Consider the following 26,809-nt stretch of genomic DNA (forward strand, 5'->3'; position numbering starts at 1 on the left):
GAGATTCAATATCGCCGCAGAATTTCTTAAAGGAAGCCCTTTTCGACTCACGAATTAGCTTCTTAAAGTTCCTCTGAATATGACGATATCGCTTCCAGTCCTCAGCAAGATTAGTCTTTAGGGCTCGGTTTAGAAGTTTTCTGGACCACGCCTCAATGTTTGGAGTCTCGGTTCCACTACGGAACGGGAGTCCGATCAAGGAGAGGTCGAATTGGACAGGCTGACTCAAAACATTCAACTAAGGCAGCGCTGAGTTTATCAACTGCCACCTCAATCCCCTCTTCTTTCCGAAGTCTTGGTGGCGTCACGTCAAAGCCCCCCAACGCCCCCCCCCCCCAACTCCTGCCAGTCTGTTTTCCTGGGGTTTCTGGAGGGCAATGGCATTTGTGCCTCCTCGCCACACTGAGACTCAATATACCTGTGCTCCGAGCACGAATCTTTGGCAAGGACTCTCCAGTTCCTGATTGACCACCCAAATTTTGAATTTGTTAAGGTGAGATCAATCACCTTCTGCCTTCTAGCAGTAACAAACGTGGGCTGTATGCCCTTTTTGTGTATGTTTAGGCAAGGGGAAGCGATAAACTCGAATAGCCGAGAGCCCCGCTCATTGCATTTGGTTCTGCCCCACATTGTATGCTGGACATTAGCATCGCAGCGGAGAGCGAAGCCCAGACTGCCCCGCTTATAGAACCTTACGAGGCTGGTGGCCTTCCAGGTGGTGACCTTTCCGAGGCATTGTAACGAAAATAGGCAGATGCGATCACAAATCTCAGCCATCCGCTCCTACCTTTATAACACACCTCAGCAGCTACCAGCTACCATACTATAAGACCGGTCCTAGGTCTACTCGAACTCCTGTCGTATAATACCGTTGCCCCTTTCAACGCGCTAAAGCCACAGAGACGGCCCCTAAAGACCAAGGGCTCTTGCACTGTTGTTATATGATTACTTAGTTGCCAACCCAATATATATAGCAATAGATGACTTTCGCATACACTTCATTTTGGACAATTACGCATAAAATTTGCTGAACAGAGTTTAAAGTATCGTGAAGTCAATTCACCAATCAGCACTTTTCTCTTTACTTAATGGCTAAAATTATTGGCGCAAATATCGAAGATCATAATTCCATGAAATCTAAGCCATGTTTTAAATATGAACTGGGTCACTTACCTTTAAATTTTGCCGATACATACCTACTAGTCCTTAAATAATTTTTCTCAAATTTCTTAAATCAAATTTTATTAACGATTTTCATACCTTAAATACAAATACTAAATTACATACAATGACTCTGTCGCTCTGATCCTGCCATTTATCAACACCTATGTGTGTGTGTATTTACAGTATATATTGTGACATGGTAACGCCTCTTTGCGATTATTTGTATGTTTGTATGTATTTGTATATATGTGGGTGTATTCTCACATAGATCAGCTTACAAAATTAGTGTATTTGAACATCCATTAGAGTTTGACTTGCGTGTATTTACAGGTTATATTAGCTCGTATTTATTATACATGTGCATATGCACGTGTGTGCGTGAGTATTTACAAATAGGGTGCGGTTTAATTAATAAATTAACATGCTGCTATCAAAGTATTTGCCATAAATATCGGAAAGCTGTGTGTGGCTTTGGATAATGACAAATTAAGTGTGATCGGCTATTGCGAAATAATTGAACACTGTACATATGTACATATTTACAAGTATTTAGATAAATGCATAGATGTATAAATAATTTGCACTTTAATTTGTGCAATTGTGTTGGGCTGCTTGAGTATGTGTGTGTGTGGGTATTTGGTATATATAAGGAGGACAATTGTTTGTATGTGGCAGACTCAGTTATAGCAATTTGTCTTTTGGAATTTGGTTAGCAGCGCCAATTTCAACACCACTCTGATTGCGTTGACCTTCACAAAACTGTATAGTGCCGAGAATTTCATTTTTAATTTTTCTTCCTTCCTTTTTCTTAGTAGGGATTTTCTATTTTTTTTTTTTGCTGTTGCTCTTACTAGCTCAGTCTTAAAAAGTCGAGCAAATTTGTGCTGATTTCAAAGTGTGTGTGTATGTGCGTGTATGTCCTTTTATCTATTACCATTTGTGTTTGTATTTGTTAATTTGCACTGCATTCTCAAAGGTTGTTTTATGCTTTCTGCGGTTGCGTCATCCTCCCTTTCTTTGCATCCGTTAAGTCCGCCTTTTTGCAAATTTATGTTTTGGCATTCTTTTTTTATTTTGCCATTGGCCTTTCCCTCAGCACACGCTTTGCCTCAGCTACTTTCATTTGAGCTCTTTTAATAGCCCAATTTTTTTAGAGCTTTAAGATCTACATCACCATAGTAATCCTCGCTATAAAAATGTGGAAAGAAAACAGTGAATAAATAAAATGGAGAATATTTTTTTATTTTTTTTATTTTGTCTTTGTAGTGGCTTGCATTTTTCATTTTAACCATTTCTTTGTTGTTTCTCTTTAATTAGTTTAATTTAATTTTTATTCGTGGGTGTAGAATGTTACCCTAATTTCATGTTGTTTAGTTATAATTGCAATTTTCTTTAGTGGGAGGGAATAAATTTTCAGTCGGCTTCAGAGTGCCTTACCAAAATATATTATTCACTTATGGAAGAAGAAAATCTAATATTTAGTAAAACACAAATTTCTAAAAGAGTTATGTAACTACTTAGTAAATAGTCTATTCAAAATTGTGAATTAAAAATGAGTTTTTGTTAGTTATATGTAAATGAAAAAAGGAACACTGAAAAATATTGTTAGAAAAACTTACCAAAAAGAATTACCACAATAGAAATTTTAATATAAGTTTTTATTCACGTGAAAATTCAATAACTTTATACTCATGTTTAAAAATATGACTGGAAACCCAAACCTAACTTATACAACAATAGTAATACCATAATACCAATACCGGAATATATCGGGGGTCCATTTCAAATCCTATAATGATAACAACAATATGAGACAAAAATTTAGAAATTATGAAGGTTGAACCAATGACACTATCCAACAGTTTTTACTCAACACGAACAAACGTTAATAATTATGAAAGAAGATATCTCGCAGACCAGCATAGACCAGAAGATCTAAGTTTTTTTACAAAACGTTAAAGTTTTAAAAGCCTGAGCGAAAATGCGAATATATTAGCGAAAAACTTACGTATGAAAAGGCTTTAAAAATAATTTCTATATTTAGACTTGTATAACGAATTTTAAGACCCTTTTTTTGTAGTACACTTTCCTTTACCAAAACGGGTATAATGAAAGCTCATTAAAAAAGGCAGTTGGAGTGTTAAAGTATGTCATAGAAATTTTAAACAGACAATTTTACTCGGACGGGTTTAAATGAGTGCGCCAGAAAGTGTGGTATAGACGCATTGTAAACAAATAGAGCTATGAGCATTAGGGAGCATTGATTTATAAGGAAAGCAATTTTTTGACTAACTATTTTGCCGTCAAGCTGCGATCAAGGCCCTGTCGACTCCTGTAAGGAGCAGATTAAGCGTTGCGAATGTGCAAGAAATATTTCTCTTATCTGGGCTTCAGGGCATAGGAACATTGAGGAAAATGAAATTGCCGGTAGTTTGGCAGAATCGATTTCAGTTATCCCCGTGACAGACATCGGTGTCCACTTGACCATTGTTAAAGAGAAACGGCTCAATTTTTTTCTTAAAAAAGTGCAAGATAATATGGAGTTCTATATTTCCATGTGCTATCTCAAAAACATTTTGGCCTCAGTACGACAGAAGCATAACGATAAATATCCGCTACATCTGTTAAATATGCATTACCAATCATGCGAAGTCTTCTTCTAGCTAATCTTTCATACTCACAGGTCTCTAATAGTTTCCGTTTGCTTCTACAATAATCGTAGTATGGAACTCCCATTCTTCTAGTATGGTTACCTATTAGACGATAACCGTTTAATTCAACTATCAAAGTTCTTGCATCCTCTCTGTTGTGTTTTAGCATAAGTTTTGAACGTCCATTGTTAAGTTTCGGTCATGCCAATTTTTTTAATTAGTTTGTTGTTAGGTTTTGCCATTTTAAAATTACTGTTAGTATATTTCCCTTGTCTTTGAAAGTGGCTATGGGCATATCAATGCTTTATCCGATTGAAAAATTTGGGTTGTACCCTTTCTAGTAAGCTGATGTGCTTTTCAGTTTCCTGCTATATTTCTAAGACCTGGTATCCGAATTAGGTTTAAATTGAAATACTGGGATAAGTCATTTACGAGTTTATAACATTCTATCACTGTTTTCGACTAGTGTGGTTTGGACTCTAGCGCTCTGGCTCTCTAAATAACTGACGATCATCATGGTGGATAATACTTTACTGTTGTATTTATCGCTGTCATTTTTTTCTTAATAGCAGTGACTTCTGATTGAAATACACTACAATAATCGGGTAGCAGGAATGATTGCCTTTGTTATCTAATTTTGAGCTATAAAAATGGTTTAGATGGTTGCCGCTATCTAAAGCCGGCTACCATACCAGTACGCCGTAAGTTAAGATTGGTCTTACTAATGCTGCGTAAAGCCAATGGACAATGTAAGGGAAAGTTGATCCAATTAGTCTTTTACAGGAGTAGAGTGCTATACTGTTGTTTTTTACTCTATCTTCAACATTGACTTCCATTTAAGTCTTCTGTCTAGAATTAACACCCTTTTGAGTGTTTGGCCGAGGTCCTCCTCCTATTTGTGGTGCGCGTCTTGATGTTGTTCCACAAGTCGGCTACAGTTTCAAGCCGACTTCGAACGGCAGATATTTTTTATGAAGAGCTTTTTCATGGCATAAATACACTCGGAGGTTTGCCATTGCCTGTCGAGGGGCGACCGCTATTGGAAAAATGTTTTTCTTAATTTTGGTGTTTCACCGAGATTCGAACCAACGTTCTCTCTGTGAATTCCGAATAGTAGTCACGCACCAACCCATTCGGCGACGGCGGCCCCGAAATAGCGGACAGGAAAAGTCAAAGCTAACGTAATTGTTTGGGCTCTTGTATGGCTATCAATCAATTGAAGCCGAATTTGATGCCCACCACCATGAAGTATCAAATGATAAAAAAAGTATTTTCTATACCGGTCGCACCTTCGCAGGTAAATTGTGTTTACGTATTTATGAAGTCACCTGAGTAGATTTTAGCTATAGCTTGACCCCAAAATTATGCCGAAGTCGAGATATTTAGAAAAATCGTATTCAAGTTCCAATCCCCTTCATATTCAGAATAAACGTAAATAAGTAAATAGAAAATGAATCTGCGGATTGCCACTGTAATTGCGACATGTATAGGCAACCTTTTAGTCCATTTATACATTGCGTGTACCCAGAGTGAAGCAGATAGAGAATTAAGTGGTAGCCGCTAATACGAACGCTTATCTAGAGCTATAATAAAATATGTGAAAAGTCAGTGCTGGTAATTGTCACGGTATTTAAAATACTTTTTTCAATACTGGCAAATTTCCAACAACTGTCACTTAGGTCAAAATAAATGAAATCCAACTAAGGAATTGAAAGGAATGAAATAAAAAATTAAAATAATAAAATAATCCAACCACATAATCGTCTAACTTACTAACCAACTTATCCTTCCACACTTGTTGCAAAGCCAAAATGTCTAAATGACAATCAAAATACCTTTTTTGCAAATATGGGATTTATTTCTATGTAACTCTACATTTTTAAGAACTGAAAGCTTAGCGGTGCTGTAGCTGGTTTTACATTCCCACTTGCCACCAAGTGGGTCGAAGCAGCCCATACTCAACTATAGATACTCAAAAGGGCAGATATAATATTATTATGTGAGAAATATGTCAAAAGTACGGACAAAAGTGGGGAATTTACCATTTGCTTTCTCTTTGAAAGTGAATTGAATGCAGTAAAATTCATAGCAACAACATCAACCGACAGCCAGAAAAACAAACTGACGAAGACGAGTTCTGAAAATTAAGAAAATTGAAGAAGCAGTGTGTGACAAATATAAGGGAAGGCAGAGAAACAAAAAAAGACCTGCAGCGCTGGGCAACAGGATAATTGGGTTGAGCGAGGCACCGCTGTAAGGGTGAGAGGCAGTGAAAAAGTAGCACAACTATGACAGACTCAAAAATAGCCAACTACAGTAAATATGGAAATAAAAGCCTAGTAATATGAAAGACAAATGCAAGCAACATGGCCGGAGGACACTACGAAAGCGGTAAAACCCGCTGCGATGGAGGGCAAGCAAATCGCTATGACAGTAAATTGCCTTAAAAATTATTTTCCTTTATATATTTTGTTTTTGTTTATTTGATGTTGCCGCCGGACACGTGGCGCATATGTTTGGCTGCGTTTTTGTAAGTCAACGAGATGAAGGACACAAAGCAGATGGAGAGCAAAATAAAATAAAAATAAAAACACTAGCAAAAACAAAAAAACAAACCCAACTGAACTGGACGCAATAGAAACCGCAAAGGACAGCAAGAAGCCAACACACGAGAAAAAACAAAAGAGAATAAAAAGAAAATATTAAGTTAGCCATCTATAGCAACAATTGTGAGTGCTCGTTAGGAAAAAATACAAATACATACATATTTATTTGTACTCGTGAAATAAAGATGCCCCGTAGGATGACTCTCTGATGCGCCCATGTGGTGGATTCCCAATCTTGACTGACTTAGATTCCAACCCGGTACATGAGTGTCAGCAGTCTTTCTGCTATAACTTCCACTCGCCTCATTAGTTTTAAGGGAGAAAAGGGTATGTATTTAAACTTTGTACGTTCCTTGCGTCAAGCCGGGTTTCTATGCCAGCTCGACTTTGACACGCATCAGTCGCTTGTGTCAATTTGGCCACGCCATTACTTTTTCGAATTTTATTGCTTAAGTTTGATATTTGATGATGAGGCAAATTGAAATTGTTTGGCAAGGATTGATGCGTGTTATAGCGTTTTTCAGAAACTTTTTATTCTAGAAGTCTCTACTTCATACAATTCATTCTTTGGAGCGTTTTTAATTGTTTTTTTTTTATAAATTCACTGTACAAATTTGGACAAAGGATATGCTAGCTTGGTTACAGTTTTCGAGATAACGGTATTTGAACATTACCTTTGGGGATGCTGAGAGCTCATTTGCAAATAATTTTACATAATACATTTTCAAACGGAAAACCACTCTAAGCTTAATTTTACTGTGTTTTTTTAAACATTTTTGTACTAATTTTAAATTTTTTGGTTTTTGGAAATTTGTCTATATGTACATTTTTTTGCAGATAACTACCTTCGTTTTAAAGCTAGTCTGTCAAAATGTCACTGTTTTTTAACATAACTACCGTTAATCACTCTAAACTTGCGGCCAATCTGATAAAAATATTTCTAACATTTTTGTAATTTATTTTTAATATAACTTTGTTTTGAAAAATTTAATTTGTAAAATAACACCACTCCGATTTTTTCATAGTTTTTCATTAGTAACTCAGAGATTTTTATAACTTTTCGGATTATATTCAAATAGTGTACCGAGGCAGTGAAAAATCAATGCGATTTACGGATCTAGAGAAGGGGTAGCATACGTACTCGTATACATATTACGATATTTTTCATATTTCAATACAACTCGAACCTTCAAAGGATTTGAAGTATGAAGCTATTAAGGATTGCTGAGCATAGTCTCGGGTTTAATGAAAAAAGTAAGAAAAAGTCTCAAAAAAAGAAAATAATAATTAATTTTTCCCCAGAAAGAAAAGTTTTTTCAAGCAAACTTTGTTTCAAAAAGTAAAGGGTTTTCCAATAACAAGTGTTATTTTGAATAGGATTGCGCTATCGAGAGATGATTTACGATTTTTTATGGTCGCAATTGGATGATATTGATCTGGACAACGTTTATTTCCAACAAGATGGCGCTACGTGCCATACAAGCAACGCAATCATTGATCTTTTACATGAAAAATTTCCGGACCGTGTTATCTCCCGAAGAGCTGATCACAATTGGCCACCGAGATCTTGTGACTTAACACCTTGTGACATTTTTCTTTGGGGCCACATGAAAGAGAAGGTCTACGACAACAGCCCTGTGTCGATTCACGACCTCAAATATGGAACTCGTGAGGCTATCGAGGACATAGAGCAGCCACTTTGCAATTCGGTTACGGAAAATTTCATGAAAAGGATATTGTCCTGTAAGCATGATCGTGGTGGTCATTTGCCTGATATTATTTTCCACTATTAATGGCATATCTTCCTCTTTATAATGAAATAAACACCCGATCATTTATATTAAAAAATAGCATTTTTCTTTGAATATCAAAATAACACCTCTTCTTGGAAAACCCTTTATATTTTATAATAGAAAATGTACAATACAAAAATCTTAACAAAAAAAAAAAGATATTACACTTTAATAATCTTTGAACAAAAAGTTTCAGCATTGAATAAATCGGAAAATTATGATTTTTTTTTTATTTTTTTTCATTTCCTATTATATGTATGTATTCAAACTTAGAAAACAGCAAATTTTCGGAAAAATTAGGGAGAAAGTCCAAAATGCTTGGATCACTTGACATGGGATTACTCAAATATGAGACATTCGCGGCGTCCAATCGTAAGAGGGCAGGACCAATGGCACAGCACCGTGAAACGGAACGCAAACCTCAGAAAAAAATTGCGCTAGATTCAAATTGGCACAAAGTTTAATATAAAAAAATCAGTACCCAATTTCACTTGAATGACTCAATTACGAATACTTATGTACATTTATATATAGAAAAGGTGTGCGTTAGTTCATCTTCAAGACAGCTGTATATATAAAATTTCGAAAAAGGTTCTATATTTCATATAATCCCATTTTAGTAGGATCTGAAAAACACTTTTTTATTGATCTTGAGCCTTTTTGTGTGTTGCCCAACATTTTCTCACAGGGCAACATAAATCGCCAAAGCAAGCAATGTCAAGCGCAAAAGCTATTAAATAAAATTCAATTAAATTAAATTGGCCAAAGCGGGAACATCTTGTTGCTAACACAGAGAATAGAAAGCACACGGCGCAAAACTAAACAATACCAGCAGACGTAATAACAAATCAACAAAAACTTAACAGTAAACGAATCAAAGCAGTTTCTTTGCTACAGATGCCCAGCAACCAATTCCAAGTTGATGCTCTTACTCGCATGCAGCTTTGCAGATTGGATCTGAAGTCCTTCAAGGGCTTGCGGCTTCACGTGAAGATGTGGGCACTTCTAACCACTAAATCTACTTGCCAGCTGTGTACAGTTAACGTTGAAGATATAATATTAGCTGTCAGAGTGGACGTAACAGTGCCTTGTAAGGCGCGCAAAGAACATAGAATTCAAAGCAACCACGCTTTTGGGAGATGCTGTTTGCGAGTTTAGTGCTGATTTGGGGGAAGCTTTTTTGGATTTATTTACACATAAATATGTATATATTATAAATATACTGCACATATATAATAAAATACCAGCACATACATTCGTTACATTCATACATTGTTTGCTGTGCATTCTGGAGATATCTAACAAATGCGAGGATTGCCTTGTAACAGGGTTACCTTTGCAAAAATACGTATGATGAGCTATTTTTCCATCATTTTATCGAAAAGCTTGGCATTTTTTAACATAAACTTCTATATAAAGTTTTCACTTACGGGCTTATTTGTTCTTTCATTCAAATTAATCTCACCCAAGAGATGCAATTAACTCGTGTACATTTTTGTGCGATGTTTTATTAGGATATCCAACGTAGACTATCGAAACAGGAGTGCATTGATCAACTTAGTGCGACTAGTGGCGTTGAAACCCCACACTTAGCCACTGTCGATCCTTGCAGGTTGGATTTCGTCAAGTCCATCCAAAAATAGTTGAATTATCGCGATAAAGAGGCTTCCTTGAGCAATAGTGGCACCAGCATACATTCAATATTGCATACATATTTGGTCGTAAAGAAGATGGTGGGATATTGCATAATTTGACAATTCGCCAAAAAGTACTCGGATCGATAGGTGTAAAGAAATAGTGAGAAATTCAGCAGCGGTGGTTTAACGCACAGTTATGATATCGTAACAAGTGGCGAATAGACAGTGGGTATTCCAGTCAATTATGTGCCTTCAAATGTCTTTTACAAGTAAGAGAAGCTTTCTTAATACAGAAATGCTCTGTCGTTGACTGTCGAGGTGCCACCGCTGTTAGATAAAACTTTGCCTAGTATCATTTGATCTCAACATATCATCCAGAATTAACCGGGTAATAGTCACACACAGACATACTCAACTATAGCAGGCGCAAGGCCTTGGGTTAGAAGCTGGATGTTTTTCTCTGACTTTGAAATTTCTGGTCTTCTCTAGTTATTTGCTTTGTTAAGGATTCGTGATTATGTGAAAGTTTCCATCCTAACTAAGGCAAATGTTCCAGAGCCATCTAAGTTTTGGCTTAACAGATTTTATAAAAATATCTTAAGCTTTATTTTCACCTTTCTAGTTGAAGTTAGCTTTAGGAAAAGCAGACGTGATTTTTCTTTGAGACGAGTGCACCAACATAATTAAAAAAATAATAATCGAAAGTCGAATGTACGTGAAAAAAATAACGAACATTCAAAATATACCAAAATAAATTGTGATTTTCGCATCGGTATTATAAATCGCTTATATTTTAAGACTTTCGCCATAAAAAATCCGGTAGTTGGCTCAGGCATTTTTGATGTTAAAGAGAATGTCGGTAATGTCGATAAAATAACAGAAATAATCGCAATTGCCCGGTATGTTAGTAATCGTCGCATCACTCAGGAGCTAAAGATGTACGATAAAATATGTTTAAACCATTTGCGCAAAAATTTTGCACAAAAATTATGGATTTTTCTTTTCCCCAAACTAATATTTAGGAAGAATATTAAGAGTTGCATATGTTGGACCGAAAATAACTCTAAAAGTCGAGTGCTCGATAACTAAAACTGTGGTTAAAAAATATTTTTTCCAAAAAAGCGCCTCACATGATAAAAGATTTTATGATTAAAAGGCAAATTTTATCAACGGAATTAAAAGAATGAAATTTTTTTTTGAATTAATGAGTTAATTTTCTCGAAATTGAAAAAAGGAAAAATACTTTCCCAGTGATGCCTTAGAAGTCTATATTGGGTATTTTGTTTAAACTTATTTGAATTCCAAAAAAAGTAAAAAAAAAAATACAATTTTTAAGCTAGAATGATTCTGCGATTATTAACGAACAATATCGGGATTGAATGTATGTAGATAGAAAAATCCCCTTTCATAGCAAAAAATCAACATACAAAAGTGGTTTGTGTTTACAGTTTTGTTTTACACTATTCGTGCTGTATCAACTAAGAAGAGTGAACAGTCAGCAACTTCATGCATGCACTTAAATAACAGCATTAAGTTCTGATCTTACCATTTATGGTTTTTTTCAGCACCAAATAAAGGCAGCAGCATTCTTCTCTCTACCTTTTGGTCATACTTTTTAGTAGCGATAAGAGTTAAACAGCTCAATATGAAAAATGTGATAAAGTTTTAAAAACGAAAGGAGGACCTACACACAATGCACATGTAATAAGTAAGCAAAACAAAGAAACCTTGAAGAGCTTTCTGATTCTACTCTTGCAAACAGCAGGTAAGTAACCGTAACTTATACTTTATTAGAGAGTAGACACACTGTATCAGCTGAATATATGTTTATATTACCATATATGGATTATGCCTCTTGCATGAAACGTGCACTGACATACTCCATTTTTTAATTTAACATAACTTTCCGCTTATACCGTTTAGATTATCTATATTCTTTTTACTTCCCACCAGTAAGAGAACACTAGAAAATTTAGCGAATTACACAAAATATCCTACTTAAGTTGATATAACCGGTTTACGTAAAAAGCGCATAACTAAATTTGGCGTCATGAGTAGTTTCGTAAGGTACAAAGAGAGACTATTGCATATGAACCGCTCGAAAGTATTTGGAAAATTCAAGTCAAACATCAAACTGCAGTATACACACATACAGTTGTACTACTGCTATCACCTGCAAGGATTCGCCTTGAATAAAATGAAACGTCCAACTGCTGGATACAAAAATGAAACGATACAAAATAGAAAATAAAAAATATATTGCAACTGATTTCGGTTGAATGAAGCAGTTGTACGAGGTTCAGAAATGTATGAAATTCTACCAACCACATTTTTTTCTGCTTTTTCATTGATCTTTTTTCATGTTTCTCAGATATTTACACGCTTAAGTGTAATCCATCTTTTGTTACTAATGAAATTATTTCTGGTTTAAATAAACAATTTTATTTAAAACCTATTTATTATTTATTTTATGACTACAGTGCTTTTCAGGCAATATTGTTGGAATTCTTTTCAACTTAAATTGTTGCAAGTAATGCATCCGCTTATAAAAAAATCAAAAAAATGTACAAATAAAGGTATTTGAGGTGCTCTGAAAACAGTGGAAGTACTGTTATTGGCTGCTTTTGCATAAATATATCTCACCAAATATCCGCGAAACTTTCAACTTGGATAAATTTCACGCCCAACCACAGTAAGAGCTTATTTTTTAATTCATGAAGTATATTTATAAAATTTTCTGTATCTCTCTCAAATGTAGAGTGTACTGGGAATGTTGTTGTAAATATTTAAGGGGTTAGGGAAAGTCAGAATTAAAAAAAAAAATATATTTTTTTGCATTTTCTTAAAGTATAATATCTTTAAAATATTGTGTGAAAATTTGAAGCTAATCCGATAAATACTTTTCGAGTTATTCAACAATTAACAAAGGGCGTTCAGGCGCTCCGGAGCGTTCGAGAGCAAGTAGTTAGCATTTAAATGCGTTTTTCTCAAAACTATGTTTTCTGAACTGGTGATCACTATAATTTAAAAACGGCTTGGTATATTTTAATAAAATTTATAATGCTTTTGAAAAACATGAATGAATCTCCAAGGGCTTGTTATGATCACCTCAAGGAACTTCTGTAGAAATAGGCTCCACACAAACAGCGATAACTTTTACAATTATACATTTTTTTTTTTTGAAATTTTGCTTAAGTCAAATCGAAAAATTATGTATTAATGGTATGTTTTTATTTCTATAAAATAAAACAACTGACTAGCAAAAAAACAAAAACTTATTGAAAAGCAACACTTTTTCGAACCTCTGACTACCTCTAACCCCTTAAGGATATTAATGAGTGAGGTTATGAGTTGACACTCAGAGTAACCGTTTTCGTGATACTCGATTTTAGGGATTATTTAAAAAATATTTCTATTTTTGCTATTATTCACCCACTAAAAACTGGCCTCTCACACACTCGCATACCCAAAAAGTTTACGCGTTTCAATAATTGCTAGTTAGGCAATTACTACGTAATTATAGTTCTAGGAGCATTTTCCATTCAACTGAACGTTTCAAAATTTTACCGCAGCATCTTTCAAATAAATGTTCTTTTGGTGATCTTTATATTTTGTTGTTATTGTATAATTCTGGCTGCTATTCCTATTGCTATTGTGCCAACATTGCTAGCATCATTAAAATTAATTAGAGTCAAGAGTGGTTGGTGGATTTTATACTTTGCGGTTACTTTACATATTTTTTGCTTATATTTTTACATTTGTATAAGTTTTTTGACACTTCTAATTATTTCTTGTGCTTTTCATTGCTTTTTACTTTTTGCATGCTGCTCGTAATTTCGCACAACTTTTCCGTCCATTTCCACCTTTCTTCCACCCATTTATAAATACAACTAGAAAAAACACCTTCTCTTTACTCTTTGGTAAATTATGTTAGCGAAAAGAAACTGCGTGTAATTACACTTTGTCTGCGTTTATTCACGCACCATTCTTCTTTGTTTACTACATACTTCCGTTTTTTCTAGCGCTTTGAGTGCACCCATACGCACACATACACATGTGTATTTATGTATATCGAAACATTACTTTTCACACACACGGACGAGAGTGCAAGTGTATTGTGCCATTTTTTGCGTATGCAAATCTACTATTAATCCTGTCGACACAACGCAATCTCCAGTGCTGCCAAAGTAACCAGGCAACCAGTCGACCAACCAGTAAACCAACCAACTGGCAAACCACCAACCCAACCGTCGAAGGCAACCGACAACAGACCAACAACAAATGCATTGCAAATAGCAAAATGTGGTTACACTTTCCTGCTTTTCATTCGTCAAACCCCTCTCTTGCCTTCCTTCACTCTCACTCGCACACCACTGTCTCTATATCTCTATCTTTCTCTCTCATTCACTCATTTGCACTAGCTATTTGTGTACGAACACACAAAGGGAATTTAACTTTTAATTGTGACTAAACATAAACACTTTTTAACCTCGTTCGCAGTCCTTTGCCTTATAGCTTTGCAGCTGCTATTTGTGCGTGTGTGCGCTAATATTTGTGTTTTGTGTTGCGTTGCGTTGTGTTGGTATTTGTGTTATTTGTATTTTGCTTTGCTTTTGAGCTTTATGCTTGGTGCAATACGTTTTTCGTCTTTACCACACACAGCCACACTCACATAGGCATACGCGCATACTGTTATTTGCTTGAGATGCTTTTATTTTTCTTTGTGTTGTTGTTTATTATATTTTATCGTACTATGCGCTATGCATGTTGTCGCCGCCTGTGGTTTTCACGCCTCATGACTTTTTATTGCGTCAACATTAACTTTCTATTAACTTAAGCAGCAAGTAAAAGTGCAATCAGATTTTAGTGTTACTTTCATTTTTTACTTTTTCTTTTTGACAAAATAACAAATATTTATTTAGCTAATGCAGGGTAATTGCAATTATTTTGCTGAAGTGCAAACTAACCTACAGGCCTTACAAATAAAAGGTTTTTTCTTATAAGCAGATAAAGGTAAAGTTAGAGTGGTTTTACTGCTATAAAATATGTGCTCACAAACCCTGTTAGCCATGCCGCATAAATTTGTTTGGATTACACACTGCAATTTGCGCTGCGACACATTGCTATGATAGTCGAGGTGCTTTGGGCGCACTCCACGGAATATGATATAGTACGAGCAAATAGTTTTTGAAATACTTTTTAGTATATAGAAATGGAAGTAAAAGAGTCGTTACCAAACTGATTTTTTCATTACCACATATTTTTACCGATTTATTATTTTTATTATCGATTTTGTCGTTTACTCGCAATTCGATCACGTTAAACATTACCACACCAAACGACTTTTAAATCGATTCTAAATTTGTATTTATTAATGTTTTGTGTACGGCTGCCGTAGCCGAATGGGTTAGTGCGTGACTACCATTCGGAATTCACAGAGAGAACGTCGGCTCGAATATCAGTGTAAGATCAAAAATTAAGAAAACGTTTTTTCTAATAGCGGTCGCCCCTCGGCAGGCCATGGCAAACCTCCCAGTGTATTTCTGCCATGAAAAAGCTCCTCATAAAAATATCTGCCGTTCGGAGTCGGCTTGAAACTGTAGGTCCCTCCATTTGTGGAACAACATCAAGATGCACACCACAAATAGGACGAGGAGCTCGGCCAAACACCCAAACAGAGTGTGTGCGCCAATTACAAATAAATAAATAAATGTTTTGTGAATACAAAATATCTTCCTAATCCGGTACAAACTTTTATCGATACACCATGTTTATATCCGATGTACATCATTTATCCGCAATGCGAATAAATCAAATATTACCATGTAAAACGACTTTCTAATCGATTATAAATTTGTATCGATTTTCATTTGTTTTATCGAATTTCAAATCTTTATCGATTTATTATCTATCGAAATCGATAATTCCAATTTTTTGTCGAGTTCTTATTTTTATTATCGGCGCTCGAAAATATTAAAAATTGCCCTACAAAATTAATTTTTATCGATGAATCATTTGTATCAGCAATTTATGTTTCCATTCTTCTTGTAATATGTCGAAATCCAATAATCGACTATATTAGAAATGCGCTATTAAACGACTTTTTATCGATTATCAATTTTTTTCAGGTTTATTGTGTTAATGGAATAGGGTCTTGGAATCATACGTTTGAAAGTTTCAAGCGAAAATTTATCATTAGATCAAATCCAAAGAGCAAATAATAATTAACCGATTTTTTTTTTGTATTCAGTAAAACTTTTATGGTTCTAAATCTGTGATTGTGAAAAAAATGTTTTATATTTGCAAGCAATTATAATGAATTTTTCAACATACATATATGTTTTTTGGCATACACACCGCACGAAACAATAGTAATTCAATACTTTGACCATATTTTAATAATTTTCTTGTTTTTCTTTGAATGCTCATTATTATTTTCATAAGCATAATTCATTGTCTAGCAAAAACCACATATACCCAAGACCCATACTTTGTGCAAAACTCAAAACAGTTCTATAAATTTTTCATCGCAAGCCGACTATTTTTAGAAGTTCTAGAACAGTTTTGGGTATGCAGTTTTACGGCTTATTAAATTTTAGTGCAATGAAGTGCAATTTGAAATTTCTAAATAATTGCGTAGATTTTTTATAAATTTTTCGTTGCTTTCCTAATATTTGGCGCTGGCTGTAAAACTTATTTTTTTAAGTTACCGTATAAGAGATAAGGCGTAAGTTTATATATAAATTTAACTGGCATATATAATTGTTACGAACAGTTCGTGTATTGCATAAACAAATACTATACTATACTATATCCAACAGATTGGAGTCTTCAGTGACAGTCAGGCTGCATTGAAGGCCCTGGAGAACGCGAAGCAAACCTCGAAGATTGTTCAAGAATGTAAGAAGAAGCTTAATTCTGTCGCAAGACAAAACAGGCTTGTACTTATATGGGTTCCGGGACACTCCGGTGTTCAAGGAAACGAAATTGCCGACGATTTGGCCAACCGTGGATCAGCGGTGCCCCCACAGGGGCCAGAGCCAATAATCGGAATCAGTTCCGCAGGAATCAAGAATTGGATCAACGATTATGTAGGCAATCTACATAAAGAGCGATGGCCCGGTCTAGAACGCTGCAGAACTGCAAAGTGTTTTGTGACAAGTCCGAACAGAAAACTGTCAAACTTTCTATAAAACTTAGAAGGAAAGACATTCGGTTGATGGTCGGCATCATTACAGGACACAACCTATGGGGTCAGCATATGACCACCATTGGAATCATCGAGGACCCGGTATGCCTGTCCTGCTTGGAGGAGGCGGATAGCACTGAGCACTTTCTCTGTGAGTGTCCTGCCTTTGCTAGAGCGCGACTACGGGTATTGGGTTCCGATGGCATGGGAATGAGTAATATTCGTTCTCTAAAACTGGAGGATATTTACAGATTCGCCAAAGAATCTGGAAAATTCTCACAGGACTAACTATCTCTATCTCTGTCTCTATTCTTTCCTATCTCTTTCTCTGATACTTTTCTCCCTCCCTCCTTAACTATCTACCCCCTTTCCAGAGCTTTAAATACAATGGGCTTTTTAGCCTGAGTGTTTTAGGAGCCACCAAATCTCCTGGTGCTCCTTAGCTCGACCTCTTCAAATTCAAATTCAATACTATATCCAACCGAACATTTTAGTCGAGGTCTGAACTAAAGAGGACTTTTCAAAGCATTAACTCATCGAAAAATTAATTTGGAATTTATTGAAACACTTTTATTGACATATAAGAGAAAATAGAAAGTAAATAAACATTTAATTCAGAATCACACAACTTTGAAGAACCAGAATTACATATTTATTTATTCATTTCTTATACTAGAAAAAAAAAAACTGAAATAATTCAGGGAATTGTACAGCTACAGTTTAAGACCATTGTTAATAGAAAAATCTTCAGTAACCCTTGAATTTTATTTCGAATTTACGTGCAACCAGTTGTCGTTAAAGAATCAGAAGAGCGTTTACCAAAAATTTTAGAAACATGGTTGGAGAATCGGTAGACACAGGCACATTTGGCAAGTCTTGCTAATGTTGAAATGATAATTAACCATTATCTAACAGCAGATTGCGGTACTTCAATATATTTCTTAAAGAAAGCTCGCGAAATTTTGTTAAAAAACAACCCCAGAAGCTACTCTGTGGCAACTAAACATTTGTACCTATTCGTAAAAAACTGCAAAGGATTGTATAGACTGCACCGCCACTGGAGGTGGCAATCAATCTTTGGTAGATTGGTGCGTTTTACGGTTTGCACAATCCAAGAGAACGCATGCGTTGCTTTTACGATCGGAGTTTCCATTTGTGCTGCGTGCAAAAATGAGGTGACTAGGAAGGTGAATAGATGATTACCGCTTGGGGCTATGTCTTGACATAACTACATATATACTCCGACCCTCGCATTGCTACAACTCTTTATAATTTCTTGTTGCCATTAGTGGCGTGAAAATCCTTTTGCAAGAAACAATCTTTCAGCAAGTACAGATCAAGACCACACACGATCCTTTATAATCGGTACTTCTTACGAAGTCGAAGCACTAAAATTCTGAAGTGGTCTGATTTAAATTGTATTGAGAGTTGCTGGAAAGTTGTGTGTGAATTCTGCTGATATTTCACAATCAAAGTGCTATTTAAAAATGGATGACCCAACCAATGGCTGAAAATATATGTAATTCCGTTATTTAAATTGATTGCTAATGCAATTAGTTAAGGGAGAATAGACTGAGGGAATTTGAAAACGAACGAGTGCTAGGAGCAGCCAACCCATTTATACCTTCAGGTTACTTTAAACCAAGAGCATTATCCCTAACGTTTGATAACAGCGAAGATTTGTGGCACGAAAACTATCCTGGCAACTCTAAAGCAATTTTAAAATGGCCGAAAACCCTATTATTAGGCGTTTCAACTTGCTTCGTTATTAAAAATTGACATCTTAATATTTTCTGCCGAACTGCCGATTTTAGTCTCATATTTAGCAGCTCGGGCGTATGAGCAACGAGTGTCTGCACATCTGTTCGATGCTTACTTTTTCAAAATCTTCCAACTTGAACTCGCGTATAGCAACCTCTTTGAGTAATTTGAGCGATGCTTGTTGTGATTATTTTAACGCTTTTGTCAGCTCTCTCTTTAAGTCTTACAAATTATTCATACAAAGTGGAAGCTAAAGAAATGCTGACAAATAGAATTCACAATTTTTGTTTAGCTGCTCAAATTCCTAGTATAATAGTACAAGTTTGATATTTCCTTTATGTGCGTTTTTTTTATTTTTTTTGATTGAAAAAAAAAAAAAAAAAAAACACGTAACTGCCAAGTCTGCGTACTGATAGGGAATCTCATTGCTATCTGGTATATTTTATATTATTTCACTACACTCAAATTTTTCAAAACCTCAAAAATTTCGCACAAACATTTGTGTAGTTGAGCAATGAACAAAATTTAAGCGAATGTAGAGCTACTCGCTCTGCTCGATACCCGGTTATCTCGAGCTCTAGTGTACGAACCTCACTTGGTTAAGCTGACTGTGTTTTAAATAATGAAATAATTAATTTTAATTCCCACTGATAACAAATTTACTCAACTTGGCCGATTTGAACTGGCCAATCAGTTGTAGTTAAAATTCTAAATTGTCCACCACAAAAAAAAACACATTTACGATTAGTTTATCAAAAGACAAAAAACAAAAGATGTAAACAATGACTCACAATTATTGTTATTGTAAGTAACTTTATAACTTTTTTAAATATTTTTTTATATTTTACCATATTACAAAATCCAACTATCTCGATTTTAGTTACATTAAATTTTTACAACAGGTTGTTAGTCAGAAGAAAGAAAATTGCCGCGAAGGAACCCAACAAATTTTTACACAGAATACAAAGAACATACACACACATACACAAAAGTCGATTATATATGCACACATTGACAGTTAACCTTTTTATTAAGGGAAATGTGATGGTAGTTATTATTGCGCTACCAACATTTTACATTACATATGTACAAATGTATATATGTTGAATTTAGACATTTTATATTGAAAGAGATGAAACTGCAACAATATTTAGAAACTGTTAGATACCATAAAATGATTTCAAAAGAGGTGGGACTAGGAAAAGTAGTAATCAGACGCATTATATATGTATATATGTTGATGTGTATATGTTTATCTGAGGGAAGATATATGATTCTTTTTTTGTTGGTAGGGGCATGACGTTCAAATATGGCTGTATGGTGGTGGTAGTTTGTATGTACAGAAAGGAGTAAAGATCGCTCACGAAAGGTTAGAAATTATTCATACGGAGCTGGGAAAGGCTTTTGCAGCTAACTAAATATACATATATACGAGTATATGACTGTGAATTACAGTCTTATTGCTTATTGTTCTATTTTTACAATCCCTTTTTATTTTATTTACAGACTGAAAGAAAATTTTATGTACATATGTATATTTCAAATTTTCTTGTTAATTTTCGAGTCAACATAAAAACTTGTGTTGATCATTACTTGCAAAGTCTTTTTAAGATTGACTTGCCGAAATTTCGCATCTTCTTACCCTTTTTTTATTCAATTTTTATCAATATCCTTTTTCAGAAATATTCAAAAAACTATTGTTTTTAAATTTTTTTAAGTATTTTATATTTTTCATTCTTTTTCATTTTCTCTTTATAAAATAAAATTATAAACTTACAATCAATAATCACTTAAACGTACAAAATCTCTAAAATTTACGCGACAATTTCAGATTTTTCTCAACTTTATTATTTTCTCCTCCTTTTTTTCATTCTTCACTCCATTTCTTGTGCCATTTCTTTTCTGCTGCGTCAATGCTTTCTTTATATATATTTGTATAACTTACTCGCGAATTTCACTTCTCCAAATTGTTGTTCTCTTTAAAAGCTCAGTTTGTTAACGCTCTCAATGAGTGTGAAACTATTCTCAAATGTATCTTCCTCTTCTTCGCTTTCATGACTTTGTGTATTTTGTAAGAAGATGATGAGTATTATTTATTGGGGGGATTTCGAGACTTAAATTTAAGCCGAAAATAGAGTTATCATATAAATAAAATTAATAAATTGTATAGACGCGTTTTTAGGTTGGAAATCCTTAGAATTAGCGAAGTGGTTTGTGAGAATCGTAGAAATTTCTCTTCTAAAGAGAAATGCCGCTTATTTGTAAGAGAACAATTCAATGAGTAGGGGGAACCTCTAAGTTAGGAGCAGTCGTGGGTTTGACTTATCGAAATTCTGACGATTAGGTTTGTGAAAAGGGCTCATATTGTAAAAGTAATGATTTGTGGAGAATAAGTTGAGTACAGGGAATGTATGTGTGAGAAGATAAAGAGGGGGAGAGAGAAATAGATGGAGCGTGAAAGTCAGAGGTTCACAGAAATTGTGGAAGGTGTGTGTGGGCGTGTTAGAAATTTATTTTAGAGCTTATGAGGAAGAAGCAGCGGCTGCTTTGGCTTTTGATGCGTTCTTAGTGCGACCTTCGCTATTTAATCCGGCTAAGAGTTCACTTTTACGGATGCTCTTCAAGTCCAAATCACCATAGTAGTCTTCGCTGTAATTGTATAATGTGGAGATGGTAGAAAAGGTAAAAAGGGTTAAAGGATGGCTCACTTAGAAAACTTAAAAAAATATGTCGTATGTAGGGAAGCTGATTTTTACAAAGTTTTAAGAGTATAAAAATGTAATAGCTAAAATGGTTTGAATGCAGTTTTGGGGGAGAGAGAGTGCTTAGGCAGAGAGAGAGAGAGAGAGAGAGATAGAGCGGGGAGAGCAAGTGTGATTAATGAAGCAATAAAATGCGTGGCAGAATGAGGTGCAGAAATGTGTATTAGATCAGAAATATCCTTAGCTTATAGAAACAAAAGCGAATGAAAACACAAGCTAATGAAAGCTATAACTTAAGCTCGAGTTAGCTACCACCAACCGCAGTTAATAAATGAAAAGCTACTAACTAATGTTAACGTAAAAATGCATGCAAGAAAGAGATAAATAACGAGAAAAATAGCTAGTGGACGCCAAAAAATGTACTCACCATCCGGGAACATCTTCTGGATCTTCGCAGTTGCCAGTACCATCAGAATCGCCAATCTTGAAGACTGTGCCAATTGGGCAACCATATTCACGGGCAACACCCTCCAAGCAGATGTAGTATTTGCGGCAGTCTTCAGGGTGAGCGTGTCTCGAGAAGGAACCAGCGTTGGCAAGTTCACCGGCGGCAGGACAGCTGAAACCATTGGCGACTTCTAATGCAATGAAAAAAAAAAAAAACAAATGGCGCGAATTAATAAATAGAAATAAGGAGAATTCATGAGTGTATGCTGTACCTTCGTTTTTGCACTCTGGCACCTGATCGGCCCACATGCACACACGAGCATCACGATCGTAAGCAAGACCGGGCGAGCATTGGTATCTGGATGGTTCACCGTTCCAACAGTTCCAGAAGACATCGCATTTGTTCTCATCGGGGAAGATGCCGTAGAGGCGAGAACAGTGTGGTGTAGAAATTGGAGGTTCTGCAGAAAATAATTTGAAATATTATGTTAATAAATGTGGGGGTGATGTTTTTGAAATCTGAATAAAAATAATTTCTAATTGTTTTCTGATTTGTTGTAACATTGATTTTCTGTATGAAAATGTGAGCACTTATAATTTTTGCCTTCTTAGTTTCACCACTTTTCCGTGCTTTGCCAAGTAACTACACTTTATGATTTCTGCTATAACTAAGTTCCACACTTTGATCGTATACTACATCCACTCATCTTTTACACGGAAGACGACGTAAATACTTTCAATAAGTCCCAAATTGTAATTGGCTGAATATTTTGACTCACATTCAAAAAAATACTGACAAAACTTCTATGCCTCAATGGTGGTGTTATAGAGAACTGGGACTACATATTTTAGGATTTAGCATATATCAACAAATATACTGGCAGAGTAATAGTGGGAAAAGCGAATACAAAATCTTTTCGTTTCGGAAAGTATATATTAGATGCCTTTCTTTACTAAAGTTTTCTGATCCTCACACCGGTAGCAGAATATGGAAATAGGATGCTAAAAACCATAAAATTATTCGGCCTAAGTGACTAGATTGGTACTAATTGGTTCGAATTTGCTGGGAAAAATGTTAAGGTTAAACTTCAACTTCCTTATAGCAGATTGAACTGAATAGTCACTTTAGGCGATAGTCATTTTTCGGATCGATAGTCACTTTAAGTCACTAGTCAGTTTTCGGATCCGTTATAGCAAACCGCCATTTATTTGAGCGTTTTTTTTTCATAAGGTAGACATGTATTTATTTTTTTTCTTCTTGTGCAAGATTATTTTTTTTTTATTTTCTTTTCATATATCGACTAAACCTAAATATAAAACATTACTTGAAAATGTAGTTTTCTGAAGAGCTCACACAGTTTATGTGTTCTAATTCTATATTCTGCTGCAGAAGGGACGATTTCAAATACTTTAGCAAAATTCATGGAGCAAATAAGCCATCTAGTAAATATATACAATTGTTCATTAAAGATTATATGTAATTATATGAGGACTAGACGAGCCACATGTGTAACCAGAGGATTTTTACCAATTTTAAAAAGTAAATTATGTGAATACTTTGTCTTCCCCGCTTACTTACCCAATTGTGTGCGATCGCCACAATCCACATTGTGCAAGTAATCACAGTTCTCCGTCAGGAATTTCGGGTCAGAAGAATCGAAGGCGAGACCATTACCGCATGTCTTCAATTCCGCAACATTATTGTCACACTTCCAGTACTTGTCGCACGACAGATCGTGTGGGTAGAATCCAAAATCATCGGGACACTTGAAGCTATCTTGAGCAGCGGCTGTAAGAGAGCAAAGAAAAGGAATAATTAATACACATTCTATGGCATTGAATTATACAACAGATAAATGCAAAATTTCAAATTCACAATTCGAGCAGGAAAAGCGGAACGTAATCACGTATGCACTTGGATCTTTTAAAAACTCCAAAAACCAACAAAAAAAAAAATGAATCTTTTTCTGTTAGGTAACACATTTTCATGATGCCTCAATAATTTATTCATCAAAATTGTTTTCGAAGTGAAATGTGTTCGAATCCAAAATTTGGTTGTTAGCTGTAAAACAACACATTACTATGCATACCTATGCAACATTGCCATTTTGCTGCTTCTAAAACCCGGCCAGTAAAGTTGCCAATTCGGTTAGCTATGGCATATTTATGTGTGTAGGTACCCGCAGAGTATTGCTGACAAGATATTTGCCAAATGCAGGCAGCCTGCAGCACGCAACATTTTTCAATAGTATTTCATTGCATTTGCGCACGCACACATATTTACGGGTAACAAATGTGTAATAGCTTTTAATGGCGTTGTTGTGTTGAGATAAACAACAAAAACAAAATTTGCATGCTGGTGCGTATCTGAATTGGTTAATGTGAAAATATTCGTTAGCTGATTGAATGTGCAAGTATATGCAAATGAATGTTGCTGGCAGTGCGTCGAATGATGTATTAGTAGTAGTGGTGTGGTTTTGTGGCATCACAAAAGTGCAATTTTTTTTATGCGAATTTGTTAAATATGCAAATACTCTACTGAAAAATAAACAGAATGCATATTATAGGAGAGGATTCAGTTTTCGCAAAATTTATGAATATTTCTACACTCATAATTTCGCAATTGATCTCATTTTGTGAAAATATTGCTAGAAATTAAATTTGCGCACAAAATGTGTAAAATTCATTGTAATCCATTTTTTTATAAAGTTAGGTAAGAATATTTAGGAATATCCCTTGTGAAAATATTTAATTTACTTTATTTTAATTTCATAACCTATTTTGTTTTTATTTTTATTCAATTTCTTTGCTATTTCATGTAAATTTTTTTTGTTTTAATTTGGAACTTCTTATAATGCTTTTCGTTTAACCATTTAATAAAGAGAGCAATATTTTGTTTTTTTTATTCATTAAATTTTAATTAAATTAAATTTTACTTTCACTTTAAAACAAAGATTTTTTTTTTAATAAATTTAATTTAATCCTAGTTTTTATTAATCTTATTTTTTTATTTACGGCTTCGTTCTTAGTGCACTGGTTCGACACCCGCTGGAGGCATGAAAAACCAAATCAAAAGAAAATTTTTATTTTTCTAATAGCGATCACTCCGCAGCAGACAATGGCAAGAAATCTACCGGCATACATTTTAGGTCTCCTCATTTGTAGAAATACATCAAGATGCATCCCATAAAGAGGAGGAGGAGATCTTGCGAAGTATATAAGGACAAGTATATACACATATGCAAAATATATCAGTTCAATCTTATTTATTTTAATTTTTATTGCTACTTCAAATATAATTTAATTTATTTGAATTGTATATCATTTCATTTCGCATTTCTTTTTTTTATTCAAACTAATCTTATTTTATTTGTTTTCTAAAATTTAAGCTTTTATTTATTTTCATTAGAATTTACTTTTTTTTTAATTTCTATTTTAGTTTAATTTAATACTATGTTATTTCACTTTTTAATTTTTTTTTTATTCATTATACTCTATTTTTTTGTTTTTTAATTTTATTTTAATATATAAGCAATGAGTTATATTTAATTTATTTCAACATGCTTTTATTATTTTTTTAACATGCTTTTATTTTTTTTAAATTATTTAGTTTTTATTATTATTTTTTATTTCCCTATTTAAATTTTCACTATTTTAATTTATTTTTTTTTTTTAACTGACTTTAATTTATGTTAGTTAAATTTATAATTTATAATTTTTTTTAATTCAATTTATTGTGCCTTATGTTTATGTATCTAATTTAGTTTTATTTTATGTCTGCTCAATTTAATTTTTTGTTCTACCAAATAATGGCCATCGCTAGCGACACATTTTTCCCATCTCTCACTCAATTTGTGGATGCTGCGCCAAAAAAATTGGTCATCTTTGGCCGCAAACCCATCATCGAGCCAGTTTTTGGCTTCTTCGTGAGAATTGAAGCGCTGCTCGGAGAGGGCGTGGCCCGTCGATGCAAACAAATGATCATCGGAAGGCGCCAAGTGTGGTGAGTAAGCCGCATGTACCAGCGGTTCCCAATCGTACGTCTCCACCAATTCCCGGGTCGCTCTTGTTCGATGTGGCGATGCATTGTCATCAAGTCAGTTCATGCGGCACCCATCTTCCGAGCTTTAAAATCATGCCCATGTCTTTCAAACGATTGGAAATGGTTTTTTGGGTCACTCCCAACTGCTCTGCCATCATTTCTTGCTTTTAACCATCATCTTCATCCAACAATGCTTGCAATTCGGCGTCCTCAAACTTTTTCGGTGGCCGGCCACGGTCATCGTTCTTCACGCTAAAATCACCACTTCGGAATTTTTCAAGCCACCAAGTATGCCCGCCATAAGCTTCTATATATAAGCATTTGATGAGCTTGAAAAGCGTTTTTCATCAATTGGTAACAAAAAATCAACGAAGTCCGCAAATCATAGTTTGAAGGCACGAAATTCGACATTTTTAAGAGCGACAAAGTTGCGTTGTTGTATGAAACGTAACAAACAATGAGCTGAATATTATTGACAGATGACAGACGAAAAATACAAGACATTTGGGAAGGTTTAAAAATAGTCCTAGCGACATCTATGGACTAATAGCTGAAAGTTTCATAAGAATAGATGTTTTATTATGTTTCTCTTTTTTTGTTTAAAGTATCTAATTGAAATTAAATGTATTTAATTTTTTTTATACATTTTTTTAATCTACTTTTTTAATTGAATTAATTTTTATTTTACTTTATTTCAAATTTTGTATTTTGTTTATTTTCATTACATTTATTTTTATTTTGTTTCGTCTGAATGTTTTCTTATGTAGCTATATTGTTTTTTTTTTGTTTTTTTTTTGTTTTTGTTAAATGTAATACT

General features: G+C 34.5%; 1 protein-coding gene across 2 annotated transcripts in view; it reads right to left on the minus strand.

Annotated features, from left to right (window-relative positions):
• Positions 1 to 1,225: 1,225 nt before the first annotated feature.
• LOC128854734 (protein obstructor-E) overlaps positions 1,226 to 26,809 on the minus strand; it is a 69,564-nt gene continuing 43,980 nt past the window's right edge. The window contains exons 2-5 of one of the 2 annotated variants that reach the window (XM_054089060.1): positions 23,530 to 23,739; positions 22,223 to 22,411; positions 21,931 to 22,141; positions 1,226 to 2,352 (exon numbers count right to left, since the gene is read on the minus strand). In XM_054089060.1, coding sequence (XP_053945035.1) covers positions 2,298 to 2,352; positions 21,931 to 22,141; positions 22,223 to 22,411; positions 23,530 to 23,739 — 665 coding nt within the window. In that variant the 3' untranslated portion in view covers positions 1,226 to 2,297. Of the gene's footprint in view, positions 2,353 to 20,521; positions 21,451 to 21,930; positions 22,142 to 22,222; positions 22,412 to 23,529; positions 23,740 to 26,809 lie in introns of those variants that run through there. The other variant, XM_054089059.1, reaches the window with a different exon arrangement.

The sequence above is a fragment of the Anastrepha ludens genome, chromosome 2, assembly GCF_028408465.1.
Source record: "Anastrepha ludens isolate Willacy chromosome 2, idAnaLude1.1, whole genome shotgun sequence".
Taxonomy (NCBI): domain Eukaryota; kingdom Metazoa; phylum Arthropoda; class Insecta; order Diptera; family Tephritidae; genus Anastrepha; species Anastrepha ludens.